We start from the raw sequence: 25,775 nt of genomic DNA on the forward strand, positions 1-25,775 counted from the left end.
GGAATATTTTTCCAAATTTGTGGAATTGCTTCAAATTTAGTTTTTTTCGTCATCTTTTAGATTAACAGCAGTATCACTGATATGTGAAAAGCTGAATTTGATGACTTGTCTCTTTTCAGCCTCAATGACCGTGTAGCTGTGTTTTTCATATTTAATAATATGAATACTTCTTTTCATTTTACATCAATATTTAAAACAAATGACAGCAGATCTGTAATTTACAAATACAATGGTAATGAGGACAATATAGTGAACAATAATCCAAAGGGGGGGAGAAAAAGTAAAATAAAAGAAAGTCGGATACAGTGCAGGACCATAAAATGTCTTTGTGGTCGACCAATGGCTTCTAGCTGGAGTGAGAATTTGCCTTATACTAAGTATGTTTGTAGACTTCATCCTATGATGGTCAACCAAATAAGACAAATGTGATTCTCACGCATCAATAAAGATAATGTCACTAGATATGATTGTTGCATTGTTTTAACATGACAGAGGTGTGTGTTTATCTGAGACACAAATGGACTGGAAGAAATGAGATTTAGTCTAAGGCAAAAGAAAGGTTTTTTTTTTCTGTAAGGACAATAAGGATGTGGATTTCTCTGTCTAAAGTGGTGGTTTTATCAGAGTCTGTACAGATAGTTAAATAGAAATTTGATAAATACTTGCAAAACCTAATTTACAGGGATATCATTTCTAATTAGTGGGGTAATAGTTTATTGATCCAAGGATTTATCAGACTGCCATTCTAGGGTCAAGAAGAATTTTTTTCCTACTAGTTTGTTGCAAAATTGGATGTGATTCAGACTGGGGTGTTTTTTTTTTTTTTTTTTTACCTTCTTTTGGATCAACAGCAAAAACAGATGTGAGATTGGCTGAACTTGGTGGGTCCACTTGTTGGTCTCTTTTCAGATATATCTTACTATGATGTATCTATGAAATGTAGTCAATGAACAATAACTAAACCAAAACGTGGATAGTGAGACAAACTGATTATCAATTTAGTGCAGGCAAGCCACTATAAATAGGGAAGCACTCCCTGTATCCCTTAACCAATAGTGCAAGAAAAGAACTGTATACAATACAGAAAATAGGGCGCCACTTATCACCATATATGAAAAAACTGGATATAATTACCCTCCAGCAAATGGGTAGGAATATTCATGTGGAGAATGTACATATGGAAAATATAAAAGAGAACATCATAGTGCAAACTATTTAATATATAAGTAATAAAAAAACACATAAATAAAACACTCACAAACGGTGTGGCACAATTGAAACAATCAATATGTGCAAAGATGCTGTTGCCTTAAATAGGCTAAAACTCCCGGTCTGGCAGTCTGTGGAGGTCTGTGCAAAACTCTGCAACCAATATCGACCAGTTAATTCACCATCCACTGCTTCAGATCTTCGGGTTGGTAGCTGCTCGACGCGTTTCATCTATTCTTGTTCATTCAGACTTTTTCAAGAGCATGTCCGTCTTCTCCCTGGTTCGGTGTTTAAAAAACAGACACATAATTGAGATCAGACCACTGGACGTACAGGAACAGAGGGGGTTGAGGGCCCTGCTCGATGAGCTTACATGCTAGAGGGAGTGGGTTATAGTGACACAAAGGGTTAAAGTAGGGGATTAAATAGTTTGTTAGAGAAGGGTTTATTGAGTGCTTGGTAGGTCATTTTTGACAGTTGCAGGAAAGGAGTCATGGGGTGGGGGATGAGAAGCCTGCTGACAGTTTAATTGATACGCTTTAATGAAGAAGTGAGTTTTCAAAGATTTTTTGAAGGAGTGGAGGCTGGGTGAAAGTCTGATTGAGGAGGGAAGGGAGTTCCACAGAATAGGTGCAGCCCTAGAGAAGTCTTGAAGGCGAGCGTCAGAGGTGGGGATCCGGGCAGAGGATAGGCGTAGGTCTTGGGATGAGCGCAGGGGTCTCGACGGGACATACTTGTGTATGAGGGAGGATAGGTATGTTGGAGCAGCATTATGTAGGGATTTGTAAGCAAGCGCCAGAATTTTGAATTGGGCCCTATATCTAACTGGAAGCCAATGCAGGGACTGACAGAGCGTGGAGGCGTGGGAGGTGCTACCGGACAGGGAAATAGGCCTCGCAGCCGCATTCATTATAGATTGCAGCGGTGCAAGCTGGGAACATGTAAGACAGGTGAGAAGGGGATTGCAGTAGTCGAGGCGAGAGAGAACAACAGCATGAACCAGTATCTTAGCCGCGTCCGGCGTTAAATATAGGCGGATGCGCGCTATGTTCTTGAGTTGGAAGCGACACAATTTGACTATCGATTGGACATGGAGAGTAAAAGAGAGGTCAGAATCGAAAAGAACCCCTAGGCAGCGAGCCTGCGAGGTAGAGGTGATAGTAGCGCTGTTGACTTGGATGGAGACAACAGGAGTAGCAGCACTTGAGGGAGGAAGAACTAGAAGTTCTGTTTTGGACAGGTTGAGTTTAAGGAAGTGAGCAGCCATCCAGTTGGAAATAGCAGAGAGGCAGTCAGAAACACAGGTCAAGGTGGGCGGAGAGAGATCAGGGGAGGACAGGTAGATTTGCGTGTCATCTGCATATAAATGATATTGGAAACCAAAGGAGCTGATGAGTTTACCAAGGGAGGCAGTATAGATAGAGAACAATAGGGGGGCGAGGACAGAACCTTGGAGGACGCCGACAGAGAGGGGTTGGGGAGAAGAGGCAGAGCCAGAGAAAGAAACACTGAAAGAGCGCTGGGAGAGGTAGGAGGAGCACCAGGAGAGGGCAGTATTCCGTAGACCAAAGTTTTGAAGAATGTGAAGAAGCTGTTGATGATCAACAGTGTCAAATGCGGCAGAAAGATCAAGGAGGATTAGGATAGAGTATTGGCCGTGAGATTTAGCAGCAATTAAATAGTTGGATACTTTGGTCACAGCAGTTTCGACAGAGTCAAACTGGAAGAGGAAGGGGGTCAAGCAGAGAGTTGGATTCGAGAAAGTCTGTCAATCTGGCGTACACAACTCTCTCGAGGATCTTGGAGGCAAATGGCAGTAGCGAGATAGGGCGGTAGATGGATGGGGAGTTGGGATCAAGGTTGGGCTTTTTCATAATTGGGGTTATGGTTGCATGTTTGAAGGGTGAGGGAAATGTGCCAGAGGAAAGGGAGAGATTGAAAATGCTAGCGAGAGGAACAGCAAGAGAGGGAGACAAAGTGCGGATGAGATGCGAGGGAACAGGATCGAGGGAGCAGGTGGTGGGGCGGGAGGACAGGAGCAGAGCAGAAACCTCTTGTGCTGTAGCAGGTGCAAATGTGCATAGGATGGCAGGGGGAGTGGGGTTGGGGGATGTAATGATAGGGGTAGGAGAGAGATTAGAGATCTCTTTCCTGATTTTAGAGATCTTCTCAGTGAAATGAGATGCAAAGTTTGTGGCGGACAAGGTGGTGGAAGGAGGGGGAGTCACAGGGCGAAGAAGAGCATCAAAAGTGTGAAACAGGTGTTTGGGTTGATGGGACAGTGTGCTTATGAGGGTTTTGAAGTAGTTTACTTTTGCAGAGGAAAGAGCCATGCTGTAGGAGCGCAGCATAAATTTATAGTGGACAAAGTCAGATGCAAAGTGAAACTTTCTCTAGCAGCGTTCAGCAGTTCTGGAACATTTTTGGAGGTAACGGGTCAGCTTAGTGTGCCAGGGTTGTAGTTGGGGGAGCTTGCTGCGTTTAACTGTAGGAGGTGCCATGATGTGAAGTTGAGAGGAGAGAGTGGAGCTGTAGAGTGAGGTTGCAGAGTTAGTTGAGATTTGAGATGGGTGTCAGGGTACTCACCTGTGAGACAGACGGCAAGACGTGGTCGCTCCTGGAATTCCCAACAGGGGACTTGAACCGGGGTACTTGTCTATCCCAGTCCTGCTCTCTACCTCTGAGCCACAGCGGCTTTACCTGAGACTTCCGATTCCGGCCTTGTTCATTCTGGCTTGGCTACTACTCCGGGGGCTGCACCATGACTTGCCTGCTTCTCACCTGACTCTGATCTCCATTAGCAGGGTATTTAAACCCAGCCTCGCCCTGCAATCATGGTCAAGTCTTTGATCTTTGTTCCTGTGTCGTACCAGTGTTCCTGTTTATTCTGCTTCGTGTATTTGACCTCGGCTTGTGACTACGTTTATTCTACCTCTGGCATCCTTTGACCTCGGCTATCCCTCGACTATCCTGCTGGTTCTGTCCTTGCCTGTCCTGCGAATTTGGTACTGCATCCTGCACAGCCCCCGTGCACAGATCCACAGGCCAGGTGAATTCTTACCTGACCACCTCGGCCTGTGGCTATCTGCAAGGGTGAGCGTCATATCTGCGCTACAGACTCCCAACTCAGGTAAGACCCTGACAAAAGACTTGACCAATATGGAGTCCGCAGAAATGTGCTCACCCTCACTCCAGCAAGTGTCCAGCCTGGCCCAGATTGTTTCGGAGTTGCAGCAGGAACTTTTATCTCTTAAAGGCGCAGTACATCCAGCTCCGGAACCCTTTGTCATCATGCCCGACAGATTCGATGGTAACTACACGTCCTTCCAGTCATTCAGGATGGATTGCGAGGTATTGTTTTCTTTAAAGCCTCGAACTTACGCCACGGATTTCATCAGGGTCAGAGCGGCTATCAACCTGTTGTCTGGACGCATTAAAACCTGGTCTTACCAAATGTTGCAGAGGAAGAGTCCTGTCCTTGTCAGCTGGGAGTCCTTTATTATTGCCTTGGACTCACAGTGCAGGATCACTAAGCCCAAGCCAGCTTCTACTACTAAAAAATCGCGGAGTCTACGTCACCACACCCCAGTGATACCCTCTTATGATTCAGTTCCCAGGAGAACTCCAGAGGTATCCTGTGTTCAACTTGATCCTGAGGAGCCTATGCAAATTGGACGTGTCCACTGCAAAGTCACACCGGGAGAGAGGGACCGAAGGAGAAGCCATGGTCTGTGCTTTTACTGTGGAGAAGGTGGACACTTCATCACCCTTTGTCCTGTTCGCCCTCCTAGACCTCCTGCTCCAGAGTCGTCTGCTGTTACTACCAAAGTTGCTTCCTGTATTACCACCACTACTTCCTACCCACTTGAAAAGGATTTACCCAAGGATTGTGTAATTTCTTCTAATGGCACTACGGTCTGTAAAAAAGACTTGGAAGTGTTCGAAAAAGCACTGCTAGCTGCGAGCACTGTCCCTCCCGAAGTGGTGGAAGTTTTTGTCACCCCTACCCGGAACCTAGACCGATCGTCAGCTGTACCAGAAGCTGGTACTGGGAAATCCCGAACTAATCAGGGATCCCATGCTGAGGACTTTCACTATGGGGACTCGACGGATTCTGAGAGTGACACTGGTGAGACGGATTACTTCGATGAGGAGCCTGCTTACGCCCAGAGGTCGTTTTTGAAGGGGGAGGTACTGTCAGGGTACTCACCTGTGAGACAGACGGCAAGACGTGGTCGCTCCTGGAATTCCCAACAGGGGACTTGAACCGGGGTACTTGTCTATCCCAGTCCTGCTCTCTACCTCTGAGCCACAGCGGCTTTACCTGAGACTTCCGATTCCGGCCTTGTTCATTCTGGCTTGGCTACTACTCCGGGGGCTGCACCATGACTTGCCTGCTTCTCACCTGACTCTGATCTCCATTAGCAGGGTATTTAAACCCAGCCTCGCCCTGCAATCATGGTCAAGTCTTTGATCTTTGTTCCTGTGTCGTACCAGTGTTCCTGTTTATTCTGCTTCGTGTATTTGACCTCGGCTTGTGACTACGTTTATTCTACCTCTGGCATCCTTTGACCTCGGCTATCCCTCGACTATCCTGCTGGTTCTGTCCTTGCCTGTCCTGCGAATTTGGTACTGCATCCTGCACAGCCCCCGTGCACAGATCCACAGGCCAGGTGAATTCTTACCTGACCACCTCGGCCTGTGGCTATCTGCAAGGGTGAGCGTCATATCTGCGCTACAGACTCCCAACTCAGGTAAGACCCTGACAATGGGTAAAAGGAGTGTTTGGAGTGTGGTGGAGAAGTGCTGGAGATCGAGGGAGGGAGGTTTCTGCGAGGTTGGAGAGTTGATGGTGGTGACATTTTGGTATGGGGTATGCAGATGTTAAATGTTAGCAGATGGTGTTCAGACAAAGGAAAGGGAACAGTGGAGAGATCAGAGGTGGTACAGAGATTGGTGAAGATGAGGTCAAGAGTGTTTCCTGCAGTGTGAGTTGCTGAGGAAGAAATCTGTGTGAGTCCAAAGGTGGAGGTTACAGAGAGCAGACGAGAGGCATCAGGGCAGTTGAGCTTGTTGATATGGATATTGAAGTCCCCAAGTATGAGAGAGGGAGTGCTAGAGGATATTGACTGCACTTCATCTTGACAAAGCCTGCTCAAATGGGTGAAACGCATAGGCTAAGTGCGGCTATGCGTTACATAGCTCGGAGCTTGATTACTACGTTGAGGTCTGTGATACTAGGTGTTTATACAAGGATATACATCTCTCTATATACCCACTGGTAGAAAGTCAGTTCAGAAAAAAGGGGGAGCACCGGAGGTGAGCAGTAAAAGATTTCTTATGTATTGGGTGATCTTAGTGAGCCTTAGAAATAAGTGTCACCACCACACACTGCATTTTAACTGTGAATCGGATGAAAGATTTGTAGTGAAAACAAACTATTTTCAGATCTGCTGATACAATTATCAGGAACCATGGAATACAATGCACTATATGATTGCAGAAGGTTTATGAAGATAGTTGCAAAGTGTATTGGCTTATCCTGGTTATTGTATCCTTACAATTAATACTGTTCTTGTACCACATATATGTGTGAAAATAAAATCGATAATGTGCAGTGCAGAACATGTTTTTTTCACCCCTCTCTTTTTTCCTATATTTTATCTTATTTTATCTTATTTGGGTCATTATTTGTAGTGAATTACTATTCACTACAAATGTCATCTTTACAGAAAACTATGAATATGCATTTTTTTTTAACTCTAACTTATTTTTGATGCTTTCATTAAAAAAATCTAAATTAAAAATCACATATATAAGAAATGAACACACTTATCGCTGTCAAGATCGTAAGCACTTGTAAATGGCAGAGACTATCTCTAATATATCAGCCTTAATGTATGGCCTTTGGGATCTACCCTTGATGGTCCAACTTGATACGGACTTGTACAGAAAATTTACAAGGGTGATATCTATCAGCAGTCATTTAGAGCCATATTCCAAGTCATTCAAATTTATGTTCAATTAAAATTATGGAAAGTCTTTAGCTAGTGGACCACAAACATCTGACTTGGACCCAACTGAAAACCGGAATATAAGTGGGACAATGCCAGTAGACCTGATATTGTGTTTGCATTACAAAAATGCCTCTTTATTACTGAGCTGTGAGTGGTCAAAGATTTTAATAAAGTTCAATATTGTTATCTGTCAATGCCTATACAGTTACAAGCTACTGCCCATCAAAAATAAAGAATGTAAAAAAATAAATATATACAAAATAAAATGAAATATTTTAATAAAATTGGATTTTTGCACACTCTGAGCTTTGAGGATAGCATGAATATGGGAAGAGATCAAGCTCTCTTCTCGAGGAGTTCCCAGAAGAATTCACCATCTTTTATGCATTACTGTTTGAAAGTCTGACCTTTTTGAATAGATGTCTATGGCATTGTTTCTCGTCATAGTTGGTTTAATATTTTGGATAAGCTTTTCTTTCGTCTGAAAGATCCGAGTAGGCCTCAGGGTAGTCGGCCATCTTTGGCCGGCTTGCACCTTGTGCTTGCTTTCAGAGGTTGCCGATATTGAGATCAATCTGGGGCTTGTCTGCTTTTTAGTTTTTTTGGTCTTTCGACCCATTTTGTGTTCTCCGCCCGTCTCCTGTACAGCCATCTGCCTAAATCGACGTTAATCACTCTTTTTTTGGTGTAGATAGATGTAGGCTCTCGGAGCTCTGAAAATGTGCAACCATTTGCCTCAGCTGCGTAGCTCTGCCCTCGATATCTTTTTTTATATATTTTTATATTTTGAAATAAAAATCGTTTTAAAAGTGTATCCAAAAATATTTTATCACTTGAAAACTTTATTCAAAAATATTAAATGGAGGCTATTAATCGGTTAAACTCACTTTCTATACATTCAAAGGTGTTTTTTAAAAAAAAATGTAAAAAAATATTGGGATAGAGAGTTGAAAAAGAGTGTCTTGGTCAAAAAATTATATTTGTCAAAAGTTGCCCTCAACTCTCTTTGGATTGTGATACTGTCCTCTCTTGATGCACAGTGTAGTGGTCGATGCATCAATGGGGTAGTGTACATTCTGCTTCACTTTATTATTACTTTACATTTTACAACACAATTACCCAACAGACGAGTAGAGAACTATTTTTTTTTATTTAATTTGCACTTTGGGAATCATTTGAAGATACATCAATCAGGCTGTAAACAATTCTTTAAAAAAATTAAAAATAAAATAACTATGGCATTGTGGAAGAAACAAGCATTTTGTAAGGAAATCAGTTGAGATTTGTGCATTAATTCACAGGAAAATGTATTTTAATATATTTCAAAATTTGTGCTTTATGGCTTGTCAATTTTAATTAGAATATTTCCCATCTCAAACACTTTAGTTTTCAAATATAATTTCTGATGTGTCCTGGCAGATTTTTTGGCACACAGAAGGGTTTAATAAACGTTCTGGGGGAAAAACAAACAATTATTTTGCATGAGCCTTGCGTACATAGAGGAAATGTAGATGTGATACAGAAAAGTAATGTTTTTTATAAAACATTCACTCCAAAAACGTATTTGCTCCAATTTAGGCCTCAATTTATAATGTTTGGATTAGGTTTTCAAAGGATCGCAATCTGATTGATAAACTTTTCAAATGATTTATTGACAGAAGTCACCATTAAAGTCTATGGGGATTTTTATAGATAAATCATTTTTAAAAAAATTCTAGCGGGGGCGGAGCTTGCAAGCACACTGAACCAGACAACATTTCTAATTGCTCCTTAACAAAACCCGACAATCCACACAATATCCCTGATCCTGTCGCCAATCCAGCCCTCTAACCTACAGCATCGGAACCGGCAAGAAAAGCTGCACCGGTATGGAAAGGTAAATCCGGGGCCTACCTCATACCCTCGATCCTGGGCCTCGAGCAGTTTCTGCGCGGATACCCACTGGCCGGAACAAACTTTCCTCCCTCACCCCCACAACATGACCGCACAACGTACTTGCCGAGTATGGGGCGTCGATTCCAAAAACCTCCAGCTGAGGGGAATGACATCGGGTCGCTGCTGCAGAGACCTGCACCGCCCAAAACAGTACCCGCACCCGTGGAAGACTGGCAAGCAGCTGGCCGCGCTTCCAGCCCGGAAGAAAGAAGACCGGAGACTCCTCCAAACACATGGGCACTGCAGCAAACATCACCCGAGGCACTAGATGACTTGGCTCCTACTACCAAGAAAGATTTCAAACTCCTACTAGCAGAAATACAAAAGCTCCTAGCAGCTGAATCAGCCCTCCTCAAAACCAAAGTGTGGGCCGTCACTGACAAGGTGCACGCCACAGAACAAGACATGGTGAGCGTCCAAACCCACCTGACAACACTAGATGACACAGTGCACCAGCTCCAATACCAACAAAAAATGATGGTGCTCAAAATAGCAACCATAAAAGACAGTCAGAGACGCACACAAATTAAAATCAGTGGACTGGGAGTACCTGCCACAATCTTGGCAGAAGAGCTACCACATTATGTCAGACGCCTTCTAGCCTCCATACTCCCCCATGATGTGGCGAAGAGAATCACCATAGATGGAGTATTCCGTCTCCCGACTTAAACACGCCTGAGGTCCCCTGCGGTACGAGACGTGATATAACGCTGTGTCTCAGTTCAAGATAAGCTTCACATCATGGCTGCACTTAAGGGCAATATGCCTCTACACTTTGAGGACTTGTCCCTCACCTGTCGAGAGCCACGCTACTGTGGCGCAAGTCCTATAGTCCAGTCACCTCGCAACTACGCAAAGCAGGAATAGCATACCGATGGGGAGCGGGTGGCTCACTGTAAGTTACAAATGCAGGGTCTACTCAAGGACCCCTATTCTCAAAGAAGGACGCTCCAACCTTCCTGAGAACACTTGGTCTGTCCAACCTAGAAACAGCAATGCCAGCAACAGTCTCCAGAGAAAACCGGGACCCCACCACCGCTACCCCTCTTGCCCCTAGAACAGGAGGAACACAGCCTCCAGTGCCATGAACATGGGTGAAAACTGACCACATCAAGTTTAATTTCTGTTACTCACAAAGTTTATTTATGTTTATATGTTATTGCATATTCTCTCTCTGACCATCTTTACCACACACTAGCAAATGACTTACCTATGGCCTTCATACAAGGCGTCCTAATCAACCCCCGCACAGCCCCCTTGGTTAGGGGTATCCACTCCCAAGGCACAGGTCCTGAAGGGGCAAACCCATACACCCAAGTCTACTGCCGGCTAAAACTCCAACCCGCCATGCACATGATATTCACCTCATACACAACCCGTACGCTCACAAAGACTTACATCCAATCTAAGCCACGCTCTAAATGCTTTTTTAAGTCTTTGACAGAGCTAAACAATAGTGCATCTCAGCATGTAACCTAGAAGCCGGAGCACACTATAGCACTAGCGTTCGCCTAGTATCAACCCTATTGATGAAACCAGCCTGACACACAGAAGTCTCTACCTTTTAATTGCACAGTTTTATCAACCACACAATTCTATAGCCAGACTACAGGCCTTCACTTACCACAATATTATTTATGCTTAGCTAGTCTTATTAGTGCAGGTGTATTTCAAACCTTTTTCTTGTTATTGATTTTTAAAAACGGTGCAATATCTCCGTATCAAGACCACACCCTACCTTGTATACAATATTAATGCTTGTTAACCTTGGCATGGCACTGTGCGCAAGAGTAAACCCAATTGCACTACAAAAAAATAAAGAATTAAAAAAGAAAAAAAAAATGTTTTCTAACAGATTGTGATCATTGTAAAAGCTCATCCAAAAATATTAAATCAAGGCTATTGTACCAAACAGTTGAATCTCCAGGCACTTGCTCGGAGCGGAAACCACAATAAAATGCAATACCATTCGTCTACAGTTTTCCCATTTGTAGAATACAAGCCATTAACACTTGCAGTATGTGTTGCAGCTCATTATGTAGAATATGGGTAATGGATAATATGCCATTTGTAACCTCTATTCAAGCATACAAGTAAAAATACACACATTCAACAAACAAACAGTGAAAGGGACCAGTAAAGTAGTTATTTAATTAATAGTGCGATAACATGAGTTCTCAAAAGACCAAAATAGTGGAATTGAGGGGGGGAGTGGGGAGGGGAGGAGGGAAGCTCCAACTTTGTGATTTTTACTTATATTTAAAGAAGTCCTTTTTAAGCCAATGTAACTCATTTTTTATTGACTCTTTTTATGAAAAGAGCACAGATATTCAAGATTTGTTTATTTCTGCTGCAACGGCAACAAACCCTCTTAATCTATCAGAGCTTTCTGTGTCACAAATGGCGCAACGCTTGAAATGTTAAATAAATACTTGTGAGCATGACCTTCATTCACACATCACAGGGATAAAGTGTCACTTGGCAGATCAAGCTGTATCAAGCTACGAAGTGTCAAATTCAGCAGGGTACCGGGGACTGCACCTGTAACCCTGGACTTTTACCATGAAAGAAATAAAAATAAAAACAGTACAGGAGTTGCTAAGGAGGGCTTTGGGGAGCTGAAACCCAGACATTGGCAGTTTGGGGGCAGGAAGATATTACTTTTAAAATTTTTCATTTCAGGCAGGTGCCTCTCAACACAGCCACCTATTATAAAAACAAAGGACACTAGTAAAGTGCGGCTGGGCTACTTAGTTCAAAGGGATGCTTTCTCCCTGGTGACTGTGAGGAGGGAGTGTTAGGGAACCCCTCTATATGGTGGGATTGCTTTGAATACGTGGCTGTACAGAATGTGCTATGATTTCGTTAAGATCCCGGACGCTGTCCGTGGATAGACAGGAGGGGACATACTGTAACATAGAGATGACACAACATATCCCTCGTTTTCTGTTAGTTTAGGGGTCATCATCAATTCTCCCTTTGGGCTCACAGGTATTTCTGGGAACTAGTAATGCCCCCGAACAACAGAATACAGGGACGATCAAATTGTTATTCGGCAATATTCCGAGCTGCCATTAGTCAAAAAGTAAAAAAATGGAAAATTATTATTTGTTTGGTTAGTGCAATTCTATGGAAAGATTTTGGGGAAAAAAGATAGAAAAAAAATCCCACACATAAAAAAACTGCTATAATTGTTTACTCTATGGATGACGCTATTTTTCAGATTGAAGATAAGATATTACAAACAAGCATTGTCCAATCTCGGCCCTCCTATTAGCACCGGCTGGCTAAGTATTATGAGAATATGGGCCAAGAACAGTTTGAGGATTTCGGCTGAAAAAACACTATACTGGAATATAACAGAATTGAATTTATCATTTAATTTTTTTTTTCCGTTTAAACTCTGTAATAACTAGCAGATTGCTTTGGCCACAGTAAGGTGGAGAAGATCCAACTATGTAAAGTTGATAATCCCCTAAAAAATTTGGGGATTTGAAATAAGCCCTAAAATATGTATTATTTTTTTGAAAAATTCTCAATTATGGGAGCTCAACTCACACAGAATTTGCTAAATCCCATTCTGCGTTTATACTGGAATCCTTATGTTTTGCCAGGCAGGGCTGAAATTAACATTGACAAGATCAACTGATCTCTTTATAAACTTTCACGAACTCTGCTTCAATCAAACTCAGGAGTAATCGACTATACAGGACACAGAAAATGTATTCTAACTGAGATTGCGGGGAATAATCATTATGGCCGCTGGGGCAACCAAACTCAGATAATTTGAAAGTAGAAAGCCAGATACACAAATGCAATGCTTTCATGACTAATTAAACCAGGGATAGATCATTAGGGCATCGTTACAGCTTGATACATTTCAACAGCCCTCATGATGAGTGTCAGGGAACGTGGAAAGTTAAAATCTCTACAACCTGATGGATTCTGGGGGTCATATAGCAAACACAATTTAAATATCTAGTCCTTGGTGGACTTTGGGGTGGGAGATTAACAATGATTGACAACTTCAGCAAGATTTAGGAGCCATCGTAGGATTAAACAAAATAGAACACTGATTCTCCGCAGTCTAACCCCAAATCATTTTTAGAATTAGTTAACAGATTAACCATTGTGCGTGGATTTTTTTTATTTTATTTTTTTGCTTTAAACTGAACAAGAAAAGTAAAAAATACTGACTTATTTTTTTCTCAGCCTTTTAAAACGGTTGACAGATCCTATTGGTTACAAGGGACCGCTACCTCCCTTACGCGTTTTGTGCATCACTGTATTCCCCTCCCTATGCATTTGTGCACCATAATTGCTTCCTCTATAGGTGATTGACTCTATCATGCGTCAAAGTCTTAGCTTGGTATCCAGTAAGTATTGCACTTTTAGATTAACCACAGACCATATCCTATTAGCTTGAGCAGCCTCGGTGAAGTCTTCTTCTGTCAAGAAGGTCCATGCGAGGTCTTGCTTGTCGAGGAAAAGGCACGCACCAGGTTCTCACCTCCACTCCTGTTTAAATAAGGGATTCTGGATTTCTCAAACAGTTGTTACTCTCATTACAAACTCTCTGTTTGTGCTAGTTTGGCTTCTCTGTTCATGTGGTCTAAGATGGCTGAGGATGTGGAAGATAGTGTAAGCACAGTGATGGTGAGATGGAATGGCAGCTTGGACGCTGTTATTGTTAACGCTATCTGATGCAGTGGCGTTATTTGCTAAGCCACCATTGGAGGAAGAGTTATTAGTCTGAAAGGAGCTTCGTTGGTTTGTCCGTTGGCTAGATCCTAATTTCTGGTCCTCCAAATCTTTAGACTTGTCATAGTTCAGAACTTTCCATTGTTGATTGACGGCTTGCCACCGTTTAAAGATCCGGAAAACTGAAGGACCTTCGTGGATTATCAAACCTGTAGAGTGATGGGAAAAGACAGACAGTTTACATCAGGTCATCATTTATGTATCACAAACAGAAAAGTGAGGCAAAGTTTTAAAAGTGGAGCAATCTCTATAAAGACCACCAGACACATACCACTAGTTCCACAAGATGAGAGCTCTACCCATTTTTATGTATGCCACAATAACTCTTGCTTAATATCTTAAAAAAATAAAATAGAATGCATATGTCTATGTATCCAGTTTACATTAAAGTGTGCCTGTGAAAAACAATTATTTGCATTAATCAAGTGATCATAAAAATGTTGATAATTAAATTTTGACAATGCTTCTAATAGTTGATTTATTCTCGTGTTTCTAACCTCCTCATCTTCTAAGCCCTGACTTACAATAGTAAATATGTTAGAAATAAATAAAACACAACACATAGACAGTTTTAAAAGATCTAATAACTTGACTTGTTCAGCATTTGTTAAACCTGACATCTTAATACGACATTGGTTCGTTCCTGGAACGTTTGTCATAGTGAATCAGACTTCTCTTTAATATGAGCTGCATCCAAGGCTTATCAATGATAATAAAGGCTAATCTTCATTTCTCTGGATATCACTTAACTGAATAAAACATTGGAATTCACCTATAATTTGTGTTAACCTTTTTTCATGCAATGGTCTATTTTCTTTTGCATTTGTATTAAGCTTTTTTTTTTTAGCAGTTAACATCACAATCCAGTTCAGACAAGGCATAGCCAAGGCACACCGTGCAAATGAGGAGAATAAACAGTAATATTGTTTCAATTCTCCTCTTTAATGTATGCTCTCTCTCTATGCTGACTATCAGGTGTAAAGGGTGGAGCTTATAACAATGATTGACAGGGAGCTAAGATGAAGGTGGCTCTCTCTATGCTGACTGCCAGGAGTAAAGGGTGGAGCTTATAACAATGATTGACAGGGAGCTAAGATGGAGGTGGCTCTCTATACTGACTGCCAGGTGTAAAGGGCGGAGCTTATAACAATGACTGACAGGGAACTAAGATGGAGGCGGCTCTCTCTATACTGACTGCCAGGAGTAAAGGGCAGAGCTTATAACAATGATTGACAGGGAGCTAAGATGGAGGCGGCTCTCTCTATACTGACTGCCAGGTGTAAAGGGCGGAGCTTATAACAATGATTGACAGGGAGCTAAGATGGAGGTGGCTCTCTATACTGACTGCCAGGAGTAAAGGGCAGAGCTTATAACAATGATTAACAGGGAGCTTGGAGGTGGCTCTCTATATACTGACTGCCAGGTGTAAAGGGCGGAGCTTATAACAATGACTGACAGGGAGCTAAGATGGAGGCGGCTCTCTCTATACTGATTGCCAGGTGTAAAGGGCGGGGCTTATAACAATGACTGACAGGGAGCTAAGGTGGAGGCGCCCTAAGCATTGCATAGGTAAAACAATTAGTTTCCCATCACGCCCAGTTGCAGGATAAAGAGATGTGGATTTCTACAATTAATTTTATTTTTCATATCTCACAAATACATATTTGTTAATTATGGGAGTTAAGCAAGCATAATGTTAGACATCGTAGCGAGTGACAGTTCCCTTTTAGAGTAACTCTTAAACCAACACATCGTTCTGAGTCTGGAAATAAGAGCCGTCAATACAAGGGCTTGGCAAATGCTAAATATTGACCAAGTCTAAAATATTGATAAGCTCTCCCAACATCGGGCAAATCCTATTATTAGAGATCATTTTATCTCCGGTCTTAAAGTAACAATCTTTTATAACAACTATGAAAATATTAATATTCCGTTTTCTGAGAGAAACTTATCTCTCACTTAACAGCACGAGATTATGTGTCTGTAGACCGAGGATTGTCCCCATCCTTTTACATCCCTGTTACTGTATCCATAAAAGCTAATAATTAGATATTGAGAAAGCTGTGACATCATAATTAGTCTCAGTAACATTTTAAAGAACAATCTATTTGTGGAGCAAAAATGACACATTAAGCCCCATCAAATGACAACACCGACAGGGTGAGGGGAAAATAACAAGAAATGGACCCTTGAATCACCCAGTCACCCATAAGCTTTCAGCGTCCCAGATGGCTGCTGAAGTGGTATTTGAGGTCTTGAAAGATTATGCACTCCCTTATCTTGGTCTGTGAACAAGCTTCCCGCTAAACACCATCACGCTTTACTTGGCACCTAATTTGCTAAACAGTGACATTTATTCTGCTAGATTAATTCATTTGGAACGGGCATCTTTGTTAATTCTCAGTGTCTGGTTGCGATTTGAGAATAATAAATGCAAATTATGTTTTAGATTCCCTCCAAATGATTTCCAATTTAGAAATGAGCAGAGTATCTGTTTTTACAGTTCCTTTCATTGCAAAGTAGTAAATTGGCTATCGATTGCTTGTGTTGGAAGCAGGAAGCGGTAAAACGAGAGCAGGCGCTGGAGGGAGAGGAGGAGATCCATCATCAAACAATAATTTATTTGCAAAAACTAAATAAAAAAACAAACAATGTGGGCAATATTTAAAGAGAAACATTTCCAATGAGGTTTAATATAGCTATGCTACAAAAACAGACACAAATACATCACTGCATCACAAATCCAATCTAAACCATTTTTAATAAGGCAAATGGGCAAGGTGAATGAATGCCCACACATGTATAGCAGTGGCCCACGAAGGGCAGAGAATGGTCTGGATGTGGCTCAAAGCCAAAGAGACTAAAATCTTCCCTAGGCCAGATAAATCAATCATAGGCGTCATTACATCACAGGAGCTCTAAGTAATAGAGCTCAGCACACACGCACCTTTTGGGGTGTGTGATTATGCTAACCACGCCCCCAACCTTATAAAACCCCAGTCTGCCCAAATCACAGTGCACTGTGGTGTCACTATAGCGCATTCTTTTGTAATTGATTGGTTTTGATCCGGCTTGCTCGTGACTACTCTGTTTTCTGGCTCCCATGACTCGGCTTTGTTACTCGTACCTGTGTATTTCTAGCTCCCAAGCTTGGCTTTTGTCTCTTGTATTAGTGTATTTCTGGCTTCCCTTGACCGTGGCTCTTTCTGACTTTCCTTGAATTATATTCTATTTTATGGCCATTCTAAGGAAAGGTTTAGGGACTTTCTATCTGTCTCCATTTATTCTGGTGGGTTTTCACTCTGCATGTTGGGTTGCACGTTACACCTGCCCACCGACTATGGTCCAGATCTGAGACCTTGTTTTGGAGTTACCCTGCCCAGCTGCCGTTAGCAGCTTTCCCTGGGTGCCCCTGGTTTGGCATTTTCCCTTCTCTGGAATTGAATTGAACGTTACCTTCCTGGCAGCTGTTTGCATGAACAAACCTATGAATAGTCCTCAACGGTACTTAGCTGCGACAGCCCTGGAACTAATTTCGGCATGAGGAGTTTGTGGTTCCCGGTCACCTCAGCGATACTTAGCCACGAATGTTATGGAACTGTTTTCAGCTTGGTGACCTTGCAGGTCCCGGAGAACTTGGTTCAGGGTTTTAAACCACTTTGCGACCCGCTAGGAGAGCGCCTTCTGGAGGGAAGGTGTCTGAGACTAAGTTAAACAAACGCTTCCTGAGAGCCAGACAGAACACCCTGTATTTCGGCTGCATGAGCTCCCGAAGGTTGACCAGCAAAAGCACCAAACGCTCTAGAACTATTTTGGGCTAGGACCATGTGTGCGACCGATCAGAACTTTAGCATGGATGGCATTTCCCCTATACTGCATAGATCTGAGCGCTATTTGGACAACTTGGGTGCTCAGACCGGGGCTGTTTGGAGATGTAGGACATGTGGGGTTACTATATATTTTTATGATCTTTCGGGGTATTTTTTCATTTTCTGTTTTTGTGTTTGGCTCTCTGTCCCTGGGAGATAATTAGCTTACCGGTCTTTAACTCTCTGTGAGGGGCTTGCATTGTATTGTTTGGAGACCCCATGCTGGGGGTTGTGTATATAAGCAAGCAACGTAGCTAGAATAAACCAGTTCCTTTTCACCCTTCACTCTGGACTAGTGTTTGGGTGGATCAGCTAGACACCTATCCTTTCTGCAGGAGAGCTTAATCACTGTTCCAGGGCAGGAAGCAATGGAGAGACCCCAGCCAAGCCGCGGCAGCTTGGGGCTGAAGCACTACGGGTGTCCCGGGGTGCCAAGCGGTCTTTCATAATCTGCAAAGAATGAATTGCCAGGAATCTAAAGTACACTCAGCATAAATTTAAAATTTCCGTCCAAAATAGCCAAATTGGATTTTTTTCTCCCCAATTATCCCTGTTTTCAGTTCAGCTATTTGGCTCTCCGTGAATAATCCTGCAAGGTATATGGCAGGATCAGCACAGCTGCAACTATTAGGTCATAGAAGATGAATCTGATTATGAAATATATCAAATGTATCACATCGACCTGCAAGAGAATGATTTATCTGCAATTTACAGCATGCCTCGGATTCATTCGTGTTTTTATTTTGTATATATGTTATTATTATTATTATTATTATTATTATTATTATTGCTATTTATATAGCGCCAGCGTATTCCGCAGCGCTTTACAATAAAATAAAACAAAATATTTTTTTAATATATATAATGCAATCTATGTACATTTAATCTTTGTTATTAAACACAAGGGAATGAAATAGCTGCAGCCACTTTTGCCCTGAGATCCCCACTCGCACAGGGAATGAAGGCAGCTCATTTTATAAAGATTGGAAGATAGATAGAAGGAATCGCTCACAGCTATATCTAACTCTTATTTTGTTTGGGCTACAGGGCTAAACTACCGTCTCTGGGGATATTAACTCCCAATCATAAACCTAAAATAACCATGTTAGTGAAAAATAATCATTCGTCTCTCTGACTGGCAGCTGGAGACATGATGCTTGGGAAAAAAGGGGAATGAGTGGAAACGCTAAGCAGAATTGAAGCAATCAGGTCATATTTTATATATTCATTGTCAAGGATCTACACAAAACAAAATTCTTACAACAGTGTGAGTTCTGGTCCAAAAAGCTTGCACTCTATTAAGCTCAAAATGAGTGTATTATCACTGTTAAAGACCCAAAAATGTCCACTCATTTAAAATACTGCAGATATGCAGCACAGAGATTATTTTCCAAATTCTGCAGGAATCCTGTATTGAGCTTTGGGTGTTAAAGGAGTGTGCTGTCTTTTTGCATAGAATCATGAGCTAAATTGGAGTTATTTTGACTTATATTAATGTAGAGGGGCATGAAAACTGAAGCCTTGCTTTTTCTTATTTCATTATATATACTGTATTACTGTATCACGGTATACTTGATGGTGAGAAATTTGGGTTCTGCTGAATAATTTTTTTTCAAAGATAGAACATTTTTTGGGATGCATAAAATTGGTATGAATGTGATTTCGAACTCGAACCAAATTGGAAGAGCAAACCAAAATGGGTCAATATGTAGATTTTGCAGTACACTGATATGAGCACGTTCCCAATATTTGGTGTGAAAACAGGAAGAGAAGGAAAAAAGAAATTGAAAACAAATCTTTTTTTTTTTTTTTAACCTCTATTGGTCTCTTATATTTGATCTGTGAATAAAATCAAACATTTAGTGACTGTCCCCTAGCCAATCATCTTTTTTATGGGCACCGTGGGTGGAATTGTGCAGTTCGATTAGTCCACAATTTGGGTCCATTTCAGGCTAAGAATTCAGGAACACCAGGTTGGCCCAAATTCTGCTGACTTGCAGTTTGTCCCATAAAGAATATCCAAGCCTGGCAGAGGGAGAGAACCCAGGACCTTTCTCTGGTATCAGTGATTGGACTCTGTCATCATGAGATGCTGCAATTTCCTGGCAGATATGACACTGGGCTAAAAACGTTAAAGACGGAAGTGCACAGTTTATAGTGCATGGTTTATAGTGCATGGTTTATAGTGCACAGTTTATAGTGCATAGTGTATAGCGCACAGTTTATAATGCATAGTGCATAGTGCACAGTTTATAGTGCACGGTTTATAGTGCACGGTTTATAGTGCACGGTTTATAGTGCATGGTTTATAGTGCACCGTTTATAGTGCACGGTTTATAGTGCATGGTTTATAGTGCACAGTTTATAGTGCACGGTTTATAGTGCACAGTTTATAGTGCACGGTTTATAGTGCACAGTTTATAGTGCACGGTTTATAGTGCACAGTTTATAGTGCATGGTTTATAGTGCACAGTTTATAGTGCACAGTTTATAGTGCACAGTTTATAGTGCATGGTTTATAGTGCATGGTTTATAGTGCACAGTTTATAGTGCATAGTGTATAGTGCACAGTTTATAGTGCACAGTTTATAGTGCATAGTTTATAGTGCATCTGACTCCATTTATAAATTTTTGGCTGAGGAAGCCAATGGACAAGGAGGTCCGGGCCAAACTCAACGCAGAGTGCCCACGTGCCGTGCTTCCTGACAAGATCGCCATCACCCCAGATTTTGGCACCACAGTGGGGGTGTTTATGTCCCGCTCGGGCAGAGACCTGCGGAAAGGTGTCGAGAAGGGCATGAAATCGGTTCAGGACAAAATGCTGGACATGATAGGCCCACTGGCGAAGATCCTATACTTCGCAGATTTGGCACTTACTCAGGGGACGACCCTCGAGACACACGACATTAGAGAATGGGCACAGCGGGCGATCTGCCTTCTAGGTAATTCTAACGCCGCCATGTGCGCAGAACGACGTAAGACGGCCCTATTGAAGATAGACGCCAAACTGTTGGACCTGGGAAAGAAGGAGCTAGGTCCCCGGGCAGACGGGCTGCTCTTTGGAGAACCATTCCTGGCAGAACTAAAGAAACATGTTGGCCTATTCACTACACTGAATAAGGCCCAATCTTCCATCAGACAAGTTTTTCGGACCCCACAAGCAAATCGAGGTGTTTTTGGCAGGGCTGGTCGGCAGAGGGGTCGAGCCACCAGCCGCTTCTGGCCATCCGGCCCCAGTCGTCCATATGCAACACAACAGTTCTTTCCATCTGCAAGAGCCACCTTCACAAGGGGATCATTCCGTACCAGAGGCACTCGGAGCAGAGGACGGGGACGATTCAACTCAGGTGAGCATGAACTGTCTTCCGTTATATCATTCAAGTATAACTATAACTGCTGGCAGACTGTCCCTTTTTCCACAGGAATGGGAACGCATCTCCACAGATGCATGGATCCTACAAACTGTGCGAGGGTACGTGATAGAGTTTACCCATACACCAGTTCAGACCAGGCGACCGTCGCCTATACGGGCGTCCGAGAGCCAGATGCGACTCATAGACACGGAGATACGAACCCTGTTCGCAAAGGGAGCGGTGGAATTCGCCACAGACGACCAGGGTTACTTCAGCAACATGTTTGTCGACAGGAAAAAGACGGGAGACTACCGTCCAGTTATCAATTTACGAGAACTCAATGGATTTGTGGCTTATCGCCATTTCAAAATGGAAGGTATTCACCTTCTGAGGGACTTACTGAACGAACACGATTGGTTCACACGTCTAGACTTAAAAGACGCATACCTGTCGGTCCCCATGGCAAGAGAGAGTCGACCCTTCCTCCGTTTCAACTGGAAGGGCCGCCCCTGCCAATTCACATGTCTCCCATTCGGACTCAGCTCGGCCCCATGGTGTTTTACGAAACTCCTCAAACCAGTCATGGCCCATCTGAGAGGAAGGGGAATTCGCTGTCTCGTGTACCTGGACGACTTTTTGATCTTCTGCGAATCCAAATCCAGAATTCGATTTCAGACGAGATTTACCATTCACTTTCTGGAATCGCTGGGGTTTGTAGTGAACAGAGAAAAAGTACAGAGAAAGAGTACTACGCCTCCCCGCATCCAAGATAGCGGCCATTCAGAAGGAAATTCGACGGATACTCAGGAGAGACACCATACCCCTCAGATTACTAGCGAGGATAGTAGGCCTACTCTCCTCATCAATACAAGCGATTTTCCCAGGCCCACTCCACTACCGGGCCATACAGAGGCTGAAAGCTCAATACCTAAGAGCAGGACATACATACGATCACTGGATTCCTGTCTCCGCAGAAGCTCGGACGGAACTTCGATGGTGGCTACTCCACATGGAAGCCTGGAACGGCAAAGCCATCTTCGGGACGAACCCGGACTTTGTATTGGAGTCGGACGGGAGCCTTTGGGGCTGGGGAGCTCACTGCGCCCACGCGTCCACAGGAGGTCCATGGTCCCAAGAGGAACAGGGTCTCCACATCAACTGCCTGGAACTGATCGCGGGATCATTTGCGATTCGCAGTCTAGCCAAGGACATGGCGAACTGCTGCATCCTACTGCGCATGGACAACATCTCCGCGGTCCAATACATAGATCGCCTGGGGGGAGCCCGATCAAGAAGCCTGACAGAGGCGACGAAGGACATCTACCAATTCTGTATTCCCCGCAACATTACGATTAAGGCGGAATATTTACCGGAAATCAACAACCTCACGGCGGATTGGTTTTCTCAACACTGGCGAGACGGCAGCGACTGGCGACTGGACACGTCAGTATTTTCAGCGGTGAAAGACCTCAGGGGCCCACTGGTCGTGGACCTGTTTGCGTCTCGGACGAATACACAGTTACCAAGATATTACAGCTGGCTTCCGGACCCTCAATGCGAGGCGGTAGATGCCTTTCTACAACAGTGGCCCCCGAAGGGAGCGTACGCATTCCCACCATTTGCGATGTCCAAGATCTCAATCTCAAGATCTCAATGATTCTCGTCACACCATTATGGAAAAGTCAGGCGTGGTTTCCGGAATTATTGGCTCTAACACAAGAACATCCCCTACTTCTTCCATCGTTCCCCTTCCTACTGACAGATCCGCAAGGGGAACCACATCCACTAGTGATACAGGAGAATCTGGAGCTGGTAGCCTGGAGTCTTTCAGGGGAACCTGGTCCGTCGAAGGACTATCACAACCAGCTAAAGACCTTTTATGGGATTCATGGGCACTGGGTACCCGACGCAGTTACATATCAGCATGGAATACATGGACCCGCTGGTGTGTGGGAAGGGATTGTGATCCCTTTACAGCATCTATCCCCATGGTGGTAAATTATTTGTCACACCTCTTCACGGGGGGAAAATCCTATCGTTCCATCAACGTGGCACGATCCGCGATTTCAGCGGCACACGTGCCAATGCAAGGCTCTCCGGTCGGTCAGGATCCTTTGGCATCAAACTGTCCAGACCACCGGATCCTAAGTATAATCATATGTGGGATGTAGAGGTGGTCCTCAGTTTCCTTAGGAATTGGCCAGACAACGTAGATTTATCCCTACGTCAGTTGTCAGCCAAACTCACTTTGCTTCTATGTTTGGTATCTTTTCGACAAGTTTCGGACGTGCGAGCGTTCAATGTGGACGGTTTCTCCATCTCACCAGAAGGAGTTACCTTCACGGTGTCTCGTAGAACTAAAACGAATTCAACATCTATATCTTACCCTTTTTTCCCTACGGTTCCACGTTTATGCGTAGTTTCCACACAGAAAGTCAGTCCACACACGCATCTTTCTCGTTATTACCTCAGCTTTAAAAATGAAAAATAGGAAGCCTCCTGTCATGTAATAAAATTGTAGATTATGCTAACGTAGTGTACCTATAATCTTAATTTTAATAATGACAGGAGGCGAGTATTTTCCCTCCCTCCACTCCCGTTTCTATGCTTTGTCAACTGTCAATGTTTCTATGGCTCAGCTATAACTGGTATAGTTTATCTGGAGGATAGGAATAAGAGGTTTAAGGTAATAGACGAGTACTCATTGATATTATGGTTTAATGCTAGTATATAAAGATAGGTTACCATTAATTGTATTAAATATGGATAGATGCAGTAGCAATGATATCATGTAGACATAAGTCTATTTCCATCCTCTTACACTCGTTTCTGTTTCTTGCAGCGTGATGGCCGTTATTGGCTCCGGATGGGACACATGTTGGATCTTTCAAATCAAGTTTCATTACCGATATGAGTTATCAGTTTGAAGTTGGATTAAATTGAAGTTGGGACTCCCATGGAGCAAGTTTGGACTGTTATCTTATTACGAACTTTGGTTTTATTCCTTGGCATTATATGGACTAATCTCTCACCAAAGAAAGAGGAAGTCATGCGACGATCGGGGCTTTATATATGGTTATGCGGATTGTTATGATTGGTTAGAAAGTTTAATGATTGACTTGTGCTGCTGGAGGCATGAGTAAAGAAAGTCATGCAAAATACTCGCCTCCTGTCATTATTAAAATTAAGATTATAGGTACACTACGTTAGCATAATCTACAATTCACTACAATACGGAGTTTGGTGGATATTTATGTGAGACTTTATAATGCAGAGAGTGATGAAGATATGAAGTGAAGATCCCCCAATAACGAAAATATTGAGTGGAAACAGCTATAAATAGATCATTCAGAGCGGCAGATTGTTTCATTTTGGCAAGCGTCCCTCTCACCGCCGTACACATCAGAAGCCGAGTGTTTGTTCTATTCCCAAGCTCACTGCAAACAGCTGAGGTAGATTGTCAGAAGTATTGAGGAGGATCCAGCCTTTCTTGGTTTATAGTGAGATTCTTCTGTTTAACCATTAGGGCCAAGGCATTAGATTTACCAAAACCACCATGTTACCGGGCACAGATACTAATTCGCCATGTAGCAATGCAGTTCTTTTAGGATATGTCCTTAACTGATTCCTTCCATTCCTTCCTGCTGTATGTGAATCCTGCATATTGTGAATCAGCACTTTCCATGATCTGACATGCATCCAGGAAAACACATTGTATCTGGCAACCCTATCTCTTATACTTCTGGAGGGGCCGGCCATGCTTAAATCTATAAGACTGCAATGACAGTATCTTTCCACCAACACCACTACGTTAAGATATAAAGTGTTGAAGCTTAGACAGTCCCTTTAAGTGTTTTTTAAAGCAGGTGTCTTCAACCTTGGCCTTCCGTTACATGATATTTTACCAAACCTCTCATCGAGAGACAGTAAAAACACATGTTGTACCTGACAAAACTGACATAGACTTTTCACGGCCAATTAAAACCATTACTGCAATATCAAATGTGCACGTTTGGCCTAACCGAATGGCTTCTTGTACAAAGCTGCCCTTTAATGAGAAGGAACCTCAGATCGTCCTTTCTCCTTGATCTTACAGTCTCCTAGTTCTTTGACACCTGGGAGAATTCCTGGCTATTTATACTTTTTTCCTTCTTGTGGAAACCATGTTCTCATTACAGAAAGGTCGTCCGAGAGTGCGACCTGGTGATGGATCGAAGGAATAATAACAATTTCAAGCTCCAGTCAAGGCTTACTTTACGCCGTTAACATTGCTGTGGGATTTTTATTGATTATCTTATATAGGTCTTCACAAAGTATCTTCCTTAAGGTCATGGGTTATGCTGTCTCAGACATCCATTCTTTAAAGATATTTGTGTTCTTATGCAAAAATGATCAGCAATGGAAGTACAATAAGATTGTTACTTTGTGATTTTTTTCACAGCTGAACATGAGAAACCTGCTTTCTTCTGTATCTCATTGACAGCGGTGACTCTCCATCATTATCTTCTGATACAATATGGAAAAAAATATGTTTCCCTCAGTGGAATACAATGCTTCTAGGAGTTGATGGTTGGTGACTAAACAGTCAGCGGGTCTATGGTCTCATTCTTGGTTACAACTGATTAATATTA

General features: G+C 42.7%; 1 protein-coding gene across 2 annotated transcripts in view; it reads right to left on the reverse strand.

Annotated features, from left to right (window-relative positions):
- Positions 1-12,672: 12,672 nt before the first annotated feature.
- MARCHF4 (membrane associated ring-CH-type finger 4) overlaps positions 12,673-25,775 on the reverse strand; it is an 82,008-nt gene continuing 68,905 nt past the window's right edge. For both annotated transcript variants that reach the window (XM_063428545.1, XM_063428544.1), the window contains exon 4: positions 12,673-14,071. In XM_063428545.1, coding sequence (XP_063284615.1) covers positions 13,707-14,071 — 365 coding nt within the window. In that variant the 3' untranslated portion in view covers positions 12,673-13,706. The remainder of the gene's footprint in view (positions 14,072-25,775) is intronic.

The sequence above is a fragment of the Pelobates fuscus genome, chromosome 8, assembly GCF_036172605.1.
Source record: "Pelobates fuscus isolate aPelFus1 chromosome 8, aPelFus1.pri, whole genome shotgun sequence".
NCBI lineage: Eukaryota > Metazoa > Chordata > Amphibia > Anura > Pelobatidae > Pelobates > Pelobates fuscus.